Consider the following 19,282-nt stretch of genomic DNA (forward strand, 5'->3'; position numbering starts at 1 on the left):
TTACCTATAAATAGGAAGATCCTACCCACGGTAAAAGGACATGCATTATTTCTCTCTAACTCATCTCTCTACTTTCTCTCTCCCAATCTCTTATTACACTTAGCCGTTCTCTTATTGACTTAATCATCAAAGTGTTTTCTAGGGACTGCTTTGGACGCAGGTACTGAAGTTCATACCCTCAAGGAGCCCATCGATCCCAACTTCTCATCATCAGTTAAGAGTAAAATTGCACACTTTAAACATTAAGGGTAAAATTACTCTTAAATGTCAATGTTGAGAGCATGTTTGCACTTTATCCTTTATTTTTAATTCCGATCTCAATTTACTACTTTCCAAACTCATTTAATTTCCTAAACTTTGTTTATTTGTTTCAATTAATTGTCAATCAACATAAATTAATTGCGTATTTTAACCATTTTCATAATTTTGGTTTAACATAATCGTCTCGATTAGAAGTGTTTAGCACATTTATTCCATTGAAATTTTCAAAGGTTTGGAATTCACCGATAAAATCCCCAGCACACTCGCATTTACCAGTAATTTCCATAAAAGAAATGCGAGTAAAATGTAGTTTTAAAGATAAAGATATTATATTTGTTGCGTCTGAGGATGCAAAATTTGTACTTGTTAACATAAGACATGTAGCCGACATTATTGAACAAACGGAATGAGGCAACCACCGTTCCATTAAAACGGAAGAAATTGATATTGTTCGTCCATCACGGCAAGAGCGACAAAGCTTATACCTAGCCACAAACTCTCCCCAGGGTGACAGTTTCAAAATGAGCTAGGAGTGTTCATGCAAATAAAGAAAATGGGGTAACGTTTTTCATGATTCCAGCTGTCTAATACGAAAACCCACCTCGGCCAAAGAAGCTAGTTGCGTTTCACAAAGCTGGTGACAATGAGAATGGAGAGGCACATAGAAGGCATGTTTATGTTGAAAGGTGCTAGATGTAAGGGGGGGATCATCTTTGTAATCACACTATGTAATAATAGGGAGAGACTTACTCTAGTGTGTCATGAGGAGCATTGTAATAGCCATGGTCTGTAGAACTGGACTTAGTATAAGAAACACTATAGGGGGGAGTGACCTGTCACATTGGACTGTCACTAGGTTGTCGGTATTCTACCATCTCTAATAGTTGCCCCCCTACTACTACGGGATAGGACCTTTGGTGTAACACTGCTGCTTATCTATGAATAACATCATTCGCGTATTGTTCCTTATTGAGTGTCCTATATGTTATCCATGTGTGTGTATGATTGAGATGGTTGCCTTATGTTGGTATCGTATGTATGCTATTATATTCACTATATATGGTTCCTATCTAACCCTTGTGTGTGATTCTTGTAGCTAGAGTGATCTAGTTCCCTTGGCTGGCTTACTTCGAGGAAGATAAGTAAGCGCCACACTGGCCCCGACGATTGGCCCCGTGACATTTCGTATCAGAGCTAAGTGTAACGATACTTGGGAGGAACCATGACGATTGCAAATTTTAAACGCATGGATGCCATTGAAAGGGGAATTGAGGATCTCGAGCTTGACAATCTCACTGCAGCAGTGGTAGAGAATTGCATGCAGATCGAGAGTATTGAAGAGGAAATTCTAAGACTCCAAAGTGAAAGTGGAGAAGGCTGGGGGGGCAGTACAGAAGAAATTTTTCTACGTATTGATAGCCTTGAAGAGGCAATGTCGAAACTCCAATGCGGAGATGGAAATAAAAATCCGACAGGGGCCGAGGCCTTGAGGGCTAATATAAATCCGGCAGGGGCTGAGGCCTTGAGGGCTAATATAAATCCGGCAGGAGCCGAGGCCTTGAGGGCTAATGAAAATCCGGCAGGAGCCGAGGCCATGGGGGCTAATGTCGAACTGTTCCAAGCCGTTGTGGCTAATGCTGATATCTTTAGGGCAATGATAGCTCGAACAGAAAATTTTGAGTTCATGATGATGAATGCCAAGGCTATTCGAGAAGTAGTAGCAAAAACCAATCCCCATACCGGTCAACCACCTGAGAGTGGTATGGCTCGAGGAAAAGGGAGAAACACAATTAATGAGAATGCTCATTTTGCAGGTGAAGAAGAGATGAATAAGCTCAAAACGGTCGTGGGCCACGTCGAAGCAGATTAGAAAAAGTTATTTGAGGCAGTGGAGAAAACTCGAGATCAAACAGGGGATGGGTTTGATGCCCTCAGACAGGAGCTGGATGAAATGCAGAGGAAGGTGGAATCTCTATCCCTAAATGGGGGAAGTCACCAAGGATCCGCAAAAATCAAAATTTGAGACCCAAAACCTTTTGTAAGAATTTGGGACTCCAAGGAAGTGGACAACTTTTTGTTCGATGTGGAAAGTTATTTTGCAGCTACAAAGACAAGCCTAGATTCGGATCGACTAGCAGTCGTACCGATGTACTTGGAGGGGGACGCCAAACTATGGTGGAGACACAAGACCAGTTCAGGGTCAGTAAACATATGGGAAGACTTCAAATGAGAGTTAAAATCTCAGTTCTCTCCCGTAAATGTACAGTTCTCAGCCAGATATAGGCTAAGCGAACTATGACAGACTGGCAATATCCGAGAATATGTTCGAAGTTTCCAAGCTATTACCTTAGAAATTCCAGAGATGCAAAAGGAAGAAAAGTTATTTAGCTTCATGAAAGGATTGAAACCTTAGGTTCACAGTGAGGTGATCATAAGGGGAGCCACATATCATTCCTCAGTAATCCCAGTGATAGGGGCATTTTGTGCCTATCTTTTAGCGTGATTTACGGTGTGATTTCGAGCTTAATAAGTAAGTTTAATTACAAAATAGTGTGTTTTCGAATAAATTACAAAATAAAAATAAATTTCATGTCTTAAGTTAATTTCTTTAGTCTTCGATTAAAATAGAAAAATAAACGCCAAGCTAACTCGGTTTTCGAGAATCGTATTTTGCAGGTGCAAAATGGAAAACAATCAAGCAATAATTCACAAGGACGCGGGGCGCGGAAGCTAGCACGTGGGGCGTAGAACGATGTCCCTCAATGCACGGTAGTCAATTGCATGTTCCCACTTGGTCAACACCCACCACGCGGGGCGTATACCATGGTACGCGGGGTGTCCAAGGTATGAATTGAAGACAAAAGTCATAGGAGCTTAAGTACGCGGGGGGCGTCTCCCAGACCACACGGGGCGTCCAAGGCACAATTCGAGCAAATAAGTTCCAGGAGCTCAACCACGCGGGGCGTACCCCAGTCTACGTGGGGCGTGGTTGAGTCAACAGGTCTAAAACTGGTCCACGTGGAAGAAATTATCAACGGAATTGGTTAATTTTGCAGACACGCGGGGGGTACTACCTTTCACGCGGGGGCGTGCCTTGTGAAACCTGAAAAAATAGTGTGAAAACTTGTTTGTAACTTGTGTAATTATGATTCCACCCCCGAGCTTGATGTATAAATAAGGGTGACTAGCAATCATTTGATTCATTCAGATTTTGTGTAACCAAACTCTACCCTCTTGAGAGCTTGTACATTCATCCCGTCAATCTGTCAAAGTTACGTTCGAGCCATATCCACCAAGCTCGAGAGTTCCACCTCCAAGACCTACGAGACGGCTTTGAGTCCGGTTAGCTAGTCCTAAGGGCTGATTCTTCTTCCCTTTCTACTTGTTAACTATCTTGTACTCTTTCTATGTACTAGGCTTGGTTGTATTCCGTATTTATATCTCCACATTTATAATATATGATTTACGATTTCATTTCCACTATACGTGTTATTACTTATTGCTTGTTTTGATACTTATAATTGATTATCGTGCAGGCCGTTTACGAGCCCCAAAATCTACTAGGATTCACATAAGTGTTGCCTTACCGGAGTTGACAATCCGGAAACCGTAGGAATTGACAAGCCACGGAACTTACGGGCCCTAGTTTCTGATCCTAAGAATTAGAGTCGCCTTGAGAGGAAATCACGACCCTAGAACTTCAGGGAGTTGTTCGGTCTATAGATAGTCGTCTTTGTAAGAGTAAAGTATTAATCGTATATGTTTTGAATTAGTTTTCATATGTTATAACTTATCATCACCCGTAACACTTTATTAGGAGTTTGAATTACACGAGTCTGTTTCACCATAGTTTAGGAGTAGTTTGTAATTGTCACCCACACCAAACTAAAGTATTCACCGCTTAGATAACGTATAGAACCGAGTAGTTTAATACTTGTAGATATAAATCCCATGGATTCGATACCCGGTCTTAACCGGATTATTACTTGATACGACGGGGTACATTTGCCCCTACGTAGTAGCGTCTAGTAGAGTTAGAGCACTTAGAAAGACCATAATTGTAGCACACTCATAACACACACATAATACTTTACACGCCTACTAGATTCTATCTCATCATGCAACAGCTGAAAGCATAGAGGACTTTAGTAGTAACATGAAGAGGAAGTTCCCTTTTGGAGCAGACTCAGACTCCAGGACTAATAAATGGAACAGACCGTGGAATGGGGGAGGTGACCGAAACTACTCCTCATCCGGAAGTGAAAGGCGATCGTGGAACGCCAACAACTCTGAGCGTCGACCCTACCTAGGGAACTACTTAGAAAGGAGAAATCTTCCACTAAGGACGACAAGTCCCTACACACAAAGCTAAGGAAGCCTTCCGCAAAGGAACCAGTCATACATGCCGAAGCCGATGACATGCTTCCTTTGCACGGGATCGCACAAGGCAGCGGATTGCCCAAAAAGATCATCTCTGGCCTCACTACTTACGACACGGGATGGGAATATAGTGAAACCCTAATATCATGGAAAATAAGTCGCGTCTTCCAATCAATAAGCCTCATGCACCAACGATTCATATGTAAAGCCACTCTATTATCTATACTAGCCTTATTGTTTATAACTTGGAAGAAGATCAAATATAGTTCACAAACTCGATGAGCATGGAGGCATTCCTCGTACTCGTAACATGGGGTCTAGTTCAAATCTACATATTTTTTCAATCCACCACCCACCAGATCCTATTAAAACACCTAATATTAACCCAACAGATCGATATGAAAGTTATTTTTGGAGAGGATTTAAGTCCTCGATAAGTAAGACCAAAATTCCATAAATCATATCTTACAAAGATTAAAAGAGATACCCCATATCCAGTAGTAGATCCAGAAATTCCTAAGAGGTGGACCGATATTCTTATTTTTTTTTTTACAAAGTGTTTCAAATCGCAAATTAAGTCCTTAATGTATGCTGAAACTATCAATTAGATCCCTAATAAAATTTGGTTCAATTATTTTATATTTTCAGTTTGGTTTGGATCAATATTTTCTTATATTTGAGGTTCAGATTATCAAATCAGTTTCATAAAAAAAAAATCATTTAAACTGAACTGAAATTAATATATTATACCAATATATTACATGTCATATTTCAGAGTTTTCTTTTTGTTTTATAATACATATCATTTTGATTTAATCCATGAACGTTAATTATTATTTTTCCAAAATACCCTTAATTGTAAAATGACTAATCAATAGAATAATGGGCTCAATAAATAGGGTCATCAAAGTATTTTAGCAAATGCATTTTTTTTTTTTGAAGATTAGCCAATGCATTTAATTACTCCTCAATTCCCATATACATGACATGAAAGAGATGGAGTAATATTTAGGGTTACTTAAAAAAAAGCCCTTGTGGTTTCACGTTTTTACAAATCGATACTTGTAATTTTTTTATCCAAAAAGTAACCCATCATTTACACCGTTAGCAAAATAAAAGATTTTTCCTTAACACCGTTAGATTGCTGATGTGGCAGAGAGACAGTTTTGTCAAATAGTGAAAAAGAAAAAATCTTTTCACTAAAATACTCCTAAATTTTAACGGTGTCAAATTAACTTTGCTAACGCAGTAATACCATAAAGTTATTTTTAAGGTAAAAAAAATCACATGTACTGATCCGCAAAAATGTGAAACCACAATTTTTTTTAATTAGCTCTTGTCACACCCGACCCTAAACGACCTCAATCGGCATCGGACGTGAAATAGAAAGATCATAATCAATACTTAGGAGTCTCCAATTCACCAAATATCATTATATTACAATTGCAATACCAAAGTTTTAACCATAATTCTAACAATAAACAGCCAACTTCCAAACCTCGCCTAAACGGCCGGTAACCTTCTCTATATCCTGTACTTTCTCACCTAAAAACAGTAAAATATTTAAAAACGTGAGACAAAAATCTCAGTACGAACCTATCATCTATCAAAACCAACTTTATTTACCATAGCTACATATATACATTTATAAAGGGATTTAATCCAAACCTTATAAAATATACTCAAAACTTAAGTTCATAAGATAGTCAAAGTAGTAAACCAAAACCATAAAAATATATAATCTTGTATCTATTCTTGAGTTCAAAACCTTATAAAATATTGTAATCAAATAAGTGTTTTATCAAACCAACTCGTATTTAATCAAACGTAAAACCTTATATCAAAATCAATCATAACCGAAAACATAATCCAAATGAACGTAAAACATTGAATCCATCATCGAGTTTCTCCCCTTAAGTATCAATCCATAACCACATATATAGTTGAGACGTCTCTTAACATTGCCTATCCTATATGGTCTTACCCAACACTTCGCTGCCATACCCAATAGGTCTTCACGCTGTGTACACAGGCCATGTCTCTCACTGAACATGGTCTTCAAATATAAAACCACCGATCCGGATAACTCTCGATGGATATAAAATCATAAAATCATAACGTGCTCAAATTTCCTTTCACAATCAAATTGCAAACTATTTCATAATCATAAATCATTTGGCTTCAATTAGCCCTTTAATCATATTTGGACTTCAATCCAAAATAATAACAATAACCGCAACAGATTTCTTAATCCAAAAACAATTCGTAAGAAATCAACAAATTCATTTTGTTCAATATAGATATATATTGAAACCAAAAACATATATGTATATATGTAAATCAACCAAATTAAGCCTTAAATCAACATAATCAAGTAAAATATGAAATTCACATAGAAGCATAATCAATAGCTTCATTTGAACCGTAATTTCACAATAAAAAACAAAATCATGTAAAACTCCAATTTTACAAAATACCTGTATAAACCTTAAAATATCAATTTCTGAAACTTCTTTGATTATATATATATATATATATCTATATATATAAAACTCAAAATATATAGTTGATAGTTACTTACCTTGGCTATTAATTGAAGACCACAAATCCGTTCAATTCGCCTCTAAACTCTATCTAAGACATTTCACTCCAAACGTTGTCGAAACTCAAAAACTCTTCGGCTAGGACTTAGATCTATGTATAAGGATGCTATGTTTTCAATTTCGAGTGATTCGGACGGTCGAATCTCCGTAAATCAAAGAAACGGTGGAGAAACGGTTCAGGAACGACGAAGAAGACGAAGAGGCAGAAAAAGAAAGAAAAAGAAAAGAAGGATGATGATGATCACTGACTCCGATTCAATATATATCCAAATACGACAATGATCATCATCCATCTTTCTATAATCTTTTAAAATTTATCATAACTTTTAATTTACACATAAAAACATCAAATTAACTCCAAATTTTTCCTATAACACAAAATAAACTAATAATTATCATATATACTAATATCAAAATATAAATTCTAGAAATTTAGTCACGGACGTGACAACTCTAATATTTATTTCGGTTAGGTTTAACTCATTTTTTTTACTAAAACTGAAACTACTGAAAAATATCATAAAATAGTAATTAAAACCAATTAAAACTATAAACAACCGAATCGATAATCAAAACTGAAAATATAATAAATTGCCAATAAACCAAACTGATAAATATAAAAGAAATACGAACCAAAATTTTATTTACCAATCTAATTACAAACTTCAATTAGGACTTAATTGAGTTTCAAAGTATAAGTTAAGGATTTAAATGCGAACTCAAAGTTTTAAGATATATGTGTGGTATGTAATTAGATTGTAAGCCGAAAATTACAACATAAAATTGTTTAAAAAAATAATCAGGGGAAGGCCCCCACTGCCCATACCTTAGGGCTATAGAATTCCATTTTCCAATCTGTTTGCAGGTCAACCATGGAGCATGTGGTGCAATGTAATCTTCCCAATTTGGAGCAGCTGAAGAGAAGCTCCGCCGCTTCCCAAATTCCTTAATTGATGATATGACATTATTCACTTGGTTTTTCAAATTTATCTTGGCATGGAAAGACAATTTCATACTATCTCTTCTAATCAATATAGATAACACATAAAAAAGATTAGAAGACAATTAGTAAAAGGAAGGAGAAGAAAGAGAAAAGAGTAATGAAGTTGAATTTGTTGTTGTTGTGAGCAAAATTAGGCAAGGTTGGGTAATGATCTGGTTGAGGCATAACACATTCATCTCCATTAAATAGAATCCTTCTTGGAAAAGCCCATCCTTGTCTGAATGTGAATATTCCTGAATCTTTCCTCATTAACATTTCTGACTGTACATTACCACTCCCACCTTCTTGGAGTAACATGTCATTGTAGAACTCTATCCCCCAAAACATTCCTGTATCATCTGTTATTAAATTATAATTCTCTGTTAGTCTCAAAACACACACCTATATTCATCATAATTACAGGAAAAAGTAATTAAGAAACACACTTACTAATGTAACCATACTGATTAAGTGGTGCGTAATTGAAGCTGAAAGACTGAACTAAGCTCTGTAAATTAGGATGCAGCACAACCAAATTCCACTCTGAATAATTCTTCATCATGTTAAAGTTTGTGACTGTCATCTTAACTCTCCAATATTGCTTGTAACTTTGTTTCACATGCCAGTGAACTCGAATCGGACACATATGCTCTGAACATCTCACCACTGCTGCTATTTCTTCGTTGGGGTCATGTTTCTGCTGCAGCAATGCTGGTGTTTCTCCAAACCTTAAGTTAAGGTTCAATCAAAACTTTTTTTAACATTTTAGCAAGCCAACAAATCTATATATATATATATATGCGCATAAGAAAGTGGTTATTACGTACTTGACACATTTAGAAGCAGGTGATCCCTGGCAACTGCAGCTGCATCTGGGGCAAGGTACAATAGTAGTATTGTAGAATGCAGACAAAGAAACACAACATTTAGGAGCAGCTGCTGATATAAACTGTGAATAGATACATGTTACATTCCATGTACCGAGAGCTTGAGTCCAGCGGCGCCCACCTTGAGTAGGAAAGCGGGTTGGCTGAACTTGTTTAGGTAGTCCACAGGTATAACCAGGAATACCAAGTGTAAAATTATCAGGCATTTGGAAGCCAGAATAATCAGCAGAAGCACCAATGCTCATCTGAAAAGTAGAACCATATTTGGAAGGGTCTTGTATGATGGAAGATAAAACACCTCCTTTGCAGCAGTTTTTAGATTGAAGATTGTAAGGAGCACCAGGCATAAGATCAACAATCAAAGGCTGTTTTTCACAGCAATGAGGGAGATTTCCTCCTTTGAATTCAGAGCAGTTGCCTTGTTCAGTAGCTTCAGCTCCCCACATTCCCCATATAACTTCATTGGCTTTCCATATCCAACTTATTTTCCAACCTGGTCTCTCTATGTGCCTGTATAGTTGGAAGTTGTATACTGATACTTTCACCTGCGATCATTGAAACATCATCCTACCAAATAAACATGTGTATATTTACAAGGTTGAATCTATGTTATTCATAATCTATCAAAATAAAAATTGTTTTTGAGTAACTAAAACCATTTATAATTGAATCTATATTAAAACTATCAAATTATGAGCAGTGATTGGAGTGAAATTGAATGAAACAGTGGAAAACCCAACCCAGATATACATACATAGAACATGAAGTAAATAGAGACGTACATCGCTTGTATCGGAGGATTGCAAAAGATCCCATTTGATAGTTACATTTGCATGAGGATCCAACGGATCAAACCCATCTACAATCAACCCATATTCATATTTCTGTTAGAACAAGAAGAAGATGAAACGCTCTACTTTTTACAATTTCAAATTAAAAAACTGCACTGCACTTACAACAACAAGGAGAGATTAGAGACAACAAAATAAGAAGAATCGATGTATGATCGTTAAACAGAAAAGGGTTCATCTCACTCCTCCAGGAATTAAGACAACATGTGTATATAGTGTATTGTAGTGTTTAATACTCTGTAAATTGTTTTGTGTTCTGTTACTCTTAATTAAGGAAGTATAATTGGAATTTCATTTCTTAACTTATAACATTTAAACCTCACGCACGCGTTTTCCTCCATTCCTTTTGCCTGTTGCTTCGCTCTTTTAGCTAACCTTCTATATTCTCATTTTAATTCATTTCTTAACTGTTACAATACTCTATTATTATTTCTTTTAAATACAACTTTGTGTATATAGAATTTCAACTGTTCCAACAAAAACAAGAGTTACCACCTCATATACGGTAAGAGTTCATTTATTTATATATTGTATTTTCGAAAACGATTGCCAATAGCGACGAAATCTGTTTTAAGGGACTGTTCATACATGCTTCAGATTTCCGTCTTTCTTTCTGTTTATAGTTTAACTATTTTTAGGTTCATTCTATTTTTCTGTTTCCAAATTCAATGATGCATACCAGTTCTGCTTGATTGGACCTCAATGACCAAATCCTATTTGGTCATTGACCATTAGATTTAAATCTAATCAATGACCATTAGATTTAAATCTAATATAATTCTAAGGTGTTAAAATTTATCAATTAAATATTATTTAACTTATTTTTTTCCTTTTTAATCAATTAATCTTGCAAAGGATTCCTAAATATAAAGAAGTGTTTATGGAGAGAGAAAGAACTCCGATCAAACAACTCTCACTAGGATTGGTATTTTGGTTCAGCAAATTGAACAACAAAAGGAAATTTAATTAGATTGTTTGTGTCCACATGTATTTAATTAGGCTGTATGTGTACAAAAAAAAATTCCAAAATAGTCCTTATGTTTCGATCATCATCATAAACGCTATGAAGGTATTGGAAAAAAATCTTTAAAGATCATCATTAATCCAAATACAATTGAAAAATATCAATTCTTTTAAGCAATTGGTATTTGCAGCGGTATCAACTAAGAGTCGTTTGATAAGCCTTTTGGTACCCACAAATTTCAGGGGCATTTGTTTAACCTAGAGAAATTGAATGAAAAATACCCCTGCAATTGATCAACCAGTTGTGGTTTGTTTCTCTTTCCAGGGTTCTCTCCATAAACACTTCCTTATATTTAGGAATCCTTTGCGAGATTAATTGATTAAAAAAGGAAAAAAATAAGTTAAATAATATTTAATTGATAAATTTTAACACCGTAGGATTATATTAGTGTTAAATCTAATGGTCGATGATAGGATTTGGTCATTGAGGTCCAATTGAACGGGACTGTATTACATACACTGTTTTCATTTGGTTAATTATAAACAACAAGTTTAACTTGTTGATTTTGGTGAGATAAAATGGTTTTTAACATGTTTAAACTCATACAATAAAGGGATTAAATATACTACAGGTCATTGAACTTGCATGATTGTCTCAAAATGGTCATTTAACTTCAATATGTCTTAATAAAATCACTCAACTTTGAATTTTGTTCTCAATTAGGTCACCCCGACGACTTTAATGGTTAAAAGACACAAAAATGATGTCATGACTGCTACATCAGCACAAGTCAACTCAAATCTCTGACCGAAACGACACGTGACAGCCACATGTCAATTGTTTTTATGAATAAATAAATAAATTTTGTGCTTTTTATTATAAAATAATCGATACATGGCAACTATGTGGTGTATAAATGGATGTCATGTGTCGTTTCAGCCAGAGATGTGGGTTGACTCATGCTAGCGTGTAACCAATGTCATTATTTTGATGTCTTTTAGTTACTGAGATCGTCGGAATGATCTAATTAAGACTAAACTCAAATTGAGTGATTTTATTAAGATAAATTGAAATTGAATGACTATTTTAAGACAATCATATAAGTTCAGTGATCAATAGTGCATTTAACCCCACAATAAAGTATATAATTAGAAAAATGAAAAAGTAAAAAAAAACATCACAATTTTATTTGTCTTGAAAAACATGACAAATTGACTTGTTGATTTCGTTGGTGATTTTATTAGAATGATCTCCATATATTTTGCGATACATGTCATTTTTATCATAAAACGACATGTGTCACAAAATATATATGAGTACTCTAAGAGCATCTCCAATAGAGGGTGCTTGATTGAGTGTTTGGTGAGGTGATAATGACTTTCGCAATCTTGAAGGTGTGTCATTTATTGGAGTGATGTTGAGTAGACATGGCCATTGGTTGGGCTAGGCCGGGCTCAGATCGAACCAGACGGGCTTTTCTATAAAAGTCCACAGCCCAAGTCCAGCCCAGCCCACTAGTAATTTAGGCGGGCTCGGGCTCGGGCTTAGGCTTAAAAATCAAATCTCAAGCCTAATCCATATAAACCCACCTAAACATATATACATAATTTTTAATTATAAAAAATAAAATTTAATACTTAAATATAAATATTTAATATATAAATATATAAAATTTATTAATTAATATTAATAGGTGGGCCGGGCTGGTCGGCCCGCACTATTTTTATTAATCCCAAGCACGCCTAAAAAATAGGCGGAATTTAGCGGGTCTGAACCGGGCTGGGTCTAACATCAATTAACATTGTCCAAGCTCGGCCCAAGGGACACGGGCCTTGGCGGGTACTCGGGCCCGTGGACAGGTCTAATGTTGAGTAATTAAAAATTTCAAGCAATATTGCCACTTTTTGCCACCATTGTTTAACTTTTTTTAATATAAAAATGATTTAATTGCTTACTATTCATGCATCTTGTGACAATATTTATAATTAAAATAAATTATATATATACAATATGATTTATAAGGTCATAGTATCAACTTTTGAAGTTGTTTAGTATTGGATTATTTTTTATAACAAAAGTATAAAAAATGATATGAATGAGTGAAAAAAAATATAATATTATAATTTGGTATGATGGGTTAAGTTTTGACAATTTTTAGACCATCATCTATTAGAGTTGCTTTGAGAAACATGTCATTTGAAAAAAAAAAACTATAGTGATATAACAAGATAAAATATTGATTTTTCATGATGTGACATGTTAATTTAATGGGTGTCAAATGTGTTAGTGATTTATGCTCTTGTGCCATGCATTGTATACATTGTAAATATTTGTTGGCAATAAATAAAATGTTTGTTTTCATATTTATCTGTTATTTAAAATATATTAACAAATATTTGTCCTAAAATATCATATAAGAAAAATTATTCTCAAAGAGTTGAAAATAAGAAATAGGTTTTTTAGTAATGACATACTTTAAATATTTATGGTCGTAGGAGTTAATAATAATAGACCACCACCTTTATTCATCTTCTTAGGGAAGTAGTGAATTTCATACTGCTTGACATGAGATGTTAGGATGAAGAGATGAGTTGACTAAATGTGATGTTAAATGATAATAGTATAGAGTTTCTTGATCTATCAAACATTTATCGTTAGGTCATATTAATACATATAGTCCTTTGACTTGAGGTGACTCAGTTTTCCGTTCATAGGAGATTAGAGTTTGTTAATGCTTTACAACATGTTAACCACATGTGGTCATTCGGCATGTGATAGTTTTATTCAGTTATATAATGAGGCGAGAGATAAACTAATATAGGATTTCATTACCCTACAAGAACATGGATAAAATCTTATAACTTCTATTGGTTATTCTTTGATGGAGTAACCTGGCCAGATACAAAAGATTTTAGAGTAAAGTTATGGTATCTTGATTATTAAGGTTTTGATATATTGTTTCCTTAATCAAGATTAGGATCTTGTAATGAAAAAGGACTTGAGTTTTTAGTAATTACACTATGCCATTTTTCCTTTCACACGACACAAGATACATGACAGACATTTGTTTTCGTGTCGTCTAAATATTTTTCGTGACAGTATTTTAAATTTCTGTCATCTGAAAGCGTAATTAAAAATACGCTCGATTCACATGTGGCGTTCCAATGACAGAATCCTGTCGTCCAAAAAAAACACGCGTTTTTGTTAAATTTCACTTGCTCATCAGATGACACCTGCAATAAATGACTGTCATTGTATGTTCCAATGACAGAATCCTGTCATCCAAAAAAAAACGCGCGTTTTTGTTAAATTTCACTTGCTCATCAGATGACACCTGCAATAAATGACTGTAATTGTATGAGGAAAACAAAACAAGCGGCAAATGAAATTTCACTTACGCGGCCATATACCAAATTTAGGCGCTCGATTGTTTGACTGAAATTTCAGCTCATATATAAACCATTTCTCTCATCCAAAACCCCATTTTAGGTTACGCAATCTTCATCCCTCTCATCCCTCTCTATCTCCATAGTTGATTTAGCAATCAGTGAGCTCGAAACACGGTACTGGTAAGGATCTATTGATTTTCATTGTTCCTTACTCTATCTTTTCTTCATCCGATTTACTTTTGTGTATATCGATTTCAGCAACTGGAATAAGGATATATTGATTTTCAGACCTATCGTTGAAAGGGTTAGATCTCTTGCTTAGATACACTGATTTTATTGTATTCATTGTTAGATTCATTGCTGAAAATCTTGGGTCTTTATCTTTTTTAATCTAGGGCAATACAGTGCCCGATGCTGAAGATGTTCTGATTCCTTTTTATTAGAACATAATATTTGCAGGGATAGTAAGAATGCTACATGGGAAAGGCTAACTGAAGAGATTGTTAATCTGCTCTTGCGTTTAGCATATGGGAAGATTTCTTTAACTTATTGAGTATATATTATTATTATGTTGGTTTGAACTGATTGGTTGCATGTATGATGTTGTTGTGGGTGGTGCTGCTGAGATATGTTTGTAATATATCTTCCACTTGGCTTGTTATCTGATTGAGTATGTGTATGTGTATGATGCATGTTGGCTTGTTTATGCTTGATGTTCTGTTTAGGAAGCTAGAACTAATTAAGTATGTGTATGAAGCATGTTTATGTTTGATGTTCTGTTTAGGAAACTAGAACTTATTGAGTATATGTATGATGTTGTGGGTGATGCTGAAATAGGTTTACTATATATCTTCCACTTGGCTTGTTATCTGATTGAAACCATTCATAATGGTGATGGGTTTTCGATGCTATCAACATAAGTTATGCACTTGTGGTTAGAGCATCGCAAACTTCATCACCGTGCTCACTTTTCAACGAGTATAATCCAAGTGGCAAGTATATTTTAAAAGGTTATGTATTAACTGATTGGTTGAATACCTTAATCATGCATGAAGTGATTGGTATGCATGTGAATTATATTGCTATAAAATGATTGGTATGAACTGTTTAGGAAGCTAGAACTCATTGAGTTAGATAGAACTATTTAGGAAGGTAGAACTCATTGAGTTTGTGTATGAATGATCATTGAGCATGTGGCTGATTAGGCATACTCTTAAGCTTTGAATGTTCACTGTGATTGGAAATACTCCTATACCTATGAGTTATACTGCTAGAACCGATTGTGTATGTGTATGAAGCATGTTGGCTTGTTTTATGTTCTTTTTAGAAAGCTAAAACTGATTGAGTTTGTGTATGAATGATCATTGAGCATGTGGCTGATTAGGCATACTCTTAAGCTTTGAATGTTCATTGTGATTGGCAATACTCATATACGTATGAGTTATACTGCTAGAACTGATTGTGTATGTTTATGAAGCATGTTGGCTTATTTTATGTTCTGTTTAGGAAGTTGGAACTAATTGAGTTTGTGTATGAATGTTCATTGGGCATGTAGCTGATTAGGCATAGTCTAAAGCTGAAAATGTTATGAACTCACCTGATTCCTTTTTATTTAAACATGAGTTATGCTGCTGAGATAGGTTTACAATATACCTTCCACTTGGCTTGTTATCTGATTGAAACCATTCAGAATGGTGATGAGTTTTCGATGCTATCAGCATAAGTTATGAAATTATGGTTAGAGCATCGCAAACTTCATCACCGTGCTCACTTTTCAATGAGTACAATCCAAGTGGCAAGTATATTGTAAGGGGTTTAAAGCTACGAATGTTCATTATGATATGGGAATACTCTTATACCTACGAGCTATACTGCTAGAACTGACTGAGTATGTGTATGTGTATATGTATGAAGTATGTTTATGTTTTATGTTTTGTTTAGGAAGCTAGAACTGATTGAGTATGTGTGTGAATGTTCATTGGGCATGTATCTGATTAGTTACATGTATGATGTTGTTGTGGATGATGCTGCTGAGATAGGTTTACAATATACCTTCCACTTGGCTTGTTATCTGATTGAAACCATTCAGAATGGTGATGAGCTTTCGATGCTACCAGCATAAGTTATGAACTTATGGTTAGAGCATCACAAACTTCATCACCGTGCTCACTTTTCAACAAGTACAATCCAAGTGGCAAGTATATTGTAAAGGATTATGTATGTGCATTGCTATTAACTGCTTGCTTGAATACCTTAACCATGCATGAAGTGATTGGTATGTGAGTTATATTGCTATGAAATGATTGGTATGTGTGGTATAGAACTGTTTAGGAAGCTAGAACTCATGGGAATACTCTTATACATACGAGCTATACTACTAGAACTGATTGAGTATGTGTATGTGTATGAAGCACATGTTGGCTTGTTTTATATTCTGTTTAGGAAGCTAGACTGATTGAGTATGTGTATGAATTTTCATTGGGCATGTAGCTCATTAGGCATAGTCTAACAATATGAATGTTCATTGTGATATGTGAATACTCTTATAATGTTCCTTTTCACTTGGCTTGTTAACGTACAAAAAAAGCATTCATCATGGTGATAGGTTTATGATGCATTCAGCACAAAAAGAGTCTCTTGTAGTGACAGCATCATAAACCTCATTACCAAGTTCATTTTTCAACGAGTATAATCCAAGTGGGAGGAACATTGCAAAAGGGTTAATTTAGGCTACTTGCATGTTCTGATATGCCTTGCAAATGATAAGATATCTTTTGATATGACTTGAATATACATATACATATACATACGAACTGAATAGCAAGCTCTACGTTATATTACAAAAGGGGGGATGAGTGTTGCCTTTCGGTTATAATTGAAGTTCCAAAACTCATTTACTATCTTGACAAAGAGAAAGGAAATTTGGAATTTAAATGAGAACCACATTTGGAGCTCACATTGCCTTTCGATTCTCCTTTCTCTTAGTCAAGATAGTTTAGGAGATTTGGACACCCTCATGTCCACCTTGAATACTCCTTATTCCATCTCTGGACGAGCACATCATACACTTCCCTGTTGCTGAGGTATTGCTCAGCAACTGCTTCTTGCCCAGGAAATGGCACCTCAATGTGGGGCTGTAGTAGTAGATCATATATGTGCCACAACAGCTACAAAATGCATATAATAATTAGATCACAAACATGATTAAGTGTTTATCAAATGAAATAGATAAATGATGGCATATCTATACCGTGGCAGTGGGAAAGGGAGGGCGAGTAAGGAGACGGGGAAGATGAATCATCCCCTCAGAAGCCACATTAAGATGATAAATCTTATTCCGGAAGCGAAACTGAGAATAAGAAGAGACATTGATTAGTGTATGTGTATACAATGTCATGTAGGTTCATATATCTTAAGGAGATAAGTTAATATTACTGTTAGAGGTCTGTTTGGGAAATCCAGAGGGTAGCTGATTCTGATTTCAAATACACCCCGTTCATATGGGGTGTATTGTGGCCTTTTATTCTGATCGACCATTTGAAGAAGTTATCATCTAGAGGACCTGTTATCATCCAAGATAAGAAGAATCATTACAAGTAAACAGAAGAAAACAAGAAGAGTTGAAGAACAACATATGGATTGACATACCATCGATGACCAGAAGCCACCCTAGGCTCTCAATGTACAATTTCTCCATCTCAGCAATTATCTGTTGTTGAACAAGTGCAAGGTGATCCATTGTATAATGTAAGTTTTATAGGTTGAATGTATGGACACTGAACGATTGTGATGCTTGTTATTTATAGTGATATGATAGTGGTGGCTAAGTGAAAGGTCGTGAAAGGGGAAAGGTCTTTAATTAGTGCGGTTAGGGTTATGTGTAATGATGATAGTGTATTAATGACATGCATTGGGTTTTACAAATATCAAGACTTTGGGATTATAGGACTAATAATGACTCCAAGATATGGATACATGAATTGATCGATTTTGTTTCAGAATTTGGATATATGTATTGGTTATTTTTTTTAGTTTTAATTCAGAAATGTATGTGTACAAATGTAAACAGATTATGAGTATTGGTATCCAATAAAATTAAAACCATTGATATACAAAATTTCACGTTCATATTTAAGTATGTTAATTATTCAGGTAAAAACCAGAAATCCATACGAAGAAGAAGGCAAAAAGTGACATTTTACTTTTAAAAAATGTCATATAAAGAACAATAAAAAGACATTAAAATAAACGAACATGTCTGCTGAAAATAAATCATTTGACATGATTGATTAAGACCTATGCCATCTAAAACAAGTTATGATGGTAGAAATTATTATACGAACTGTCATCACAAATTCAATATGCCAATTTCCCACACGTATACTTGACGGTTTTAATTATTAGTATGTCATGTGATGACATTAAAGGTGACGGTAATAATAAATAAGTCGCATCGTAACAAACATTAATATGACAGTACGCAGATAGGATAATGTCATGTGTCGTGTCGTCACATGACAGAATCTAACCATCGTCTGAAGGGGCAACAGACGGTAGCGAGCCCCGTGACAGATTTATATCTCATGGGACGACGGTTTTTAACCGTCGTCTGAAGGGGGTTTTGGCGTAATGTTATGATCATGGTTCCTCTTAATAGACTTTAATTTTATTCATTTTTAGTTGGGTGTTAGGGTATGTAATGCTAGACGTTAACCCTAATCTTTAAGGAGCTGAAAGTAATATAAAATATGAGATATGTGATATTATTCCTAGGACAATAGTTTTGTGTTCCTTATTGCTAATTAAATATGAACCTAGAAAGTCACACACATTAAAAGTCTAATGCTCCGAGTTCCAAATAGTTTATTAATTAATTGAATTGTGTATTCGATTAAATTTGTTGTGAACGAAGATTTTAGCATGTTTTAAATATAATCTTAAAACAGTTTTTAATAATTTGAATTT

At 35.0% G+C, this 19,282-nt stretch overlaps 1 protein-coding gene across 1 annotated transcript; it reads right to left on the minus strand.

The window, feature by feature from the left end:
* Positions 1-8,045: 8,045 nt before the first annotated feature.
* Positions 8,046-18,056, minus strand: LOC136227149 (COBRA-like protein 6). The gene is made up of 9 exons (XM_066015846.1): positions 17,966-18,056; positions 17,809-17,879; positions 17,568-17,666; positions 17,342-17,484; positions 10,644-10,677; positions 9,896-9,997; positions 9,054-9,658; positions 8,677-8,954; positions 8,046-8,585 (listed from the first exon to the last, which is right to left on the minus strand). The coding sequence occupies exons 1-9, from the start codon at positions 18,054-18,056 to the stop codon at positions 8,299-8,301; spliced, it is 1,710 nt and encodes a 569-aa protein (XP_065871918.1). The 3' UTR covers positions 8,046-8,298.
* Between the last annotated feature and the right edge of the window lie 1,226 nt (positions 18,057-19,282).

Source organism: Euphorbia lathyris, chromosome 4, assembly GCF_963576675.1.
Source record: "Euphorbia lathyris chromosome 4, ddEupLath1.1, whole genome shotgun sequence".
Lineage (NCBI taxonomy): Eukaryota > Viridiplantae > Streptophyta > Magnoliopsida > Malpighiales > Euphorbiaceae > Euphorbia > Euphorbia lathyris.

Coding starts and splice junctions, on each gene's coding strand:
- LOC136227149 (XM_066015846.1), bottom strand. CDS start 18,056: ATGGATCACCTTGCACTTGTTCAACAACAGATAATTGCTGAGATGGAG. Junction 9,659..9,895: donor AATCCTCCGATACAAGCGAT/GTACGTCTCTAT, acceptor CAATGATCGCAG/GTGAAAGTATCAGTATACAA. Junction 8,955..9,053: donor CCTGCTTCTAAATGTGTCAA/GTACGTAATAAC, acceptor CCTTAACTTAAG/GTTTGGAGAAACACCAGCAT.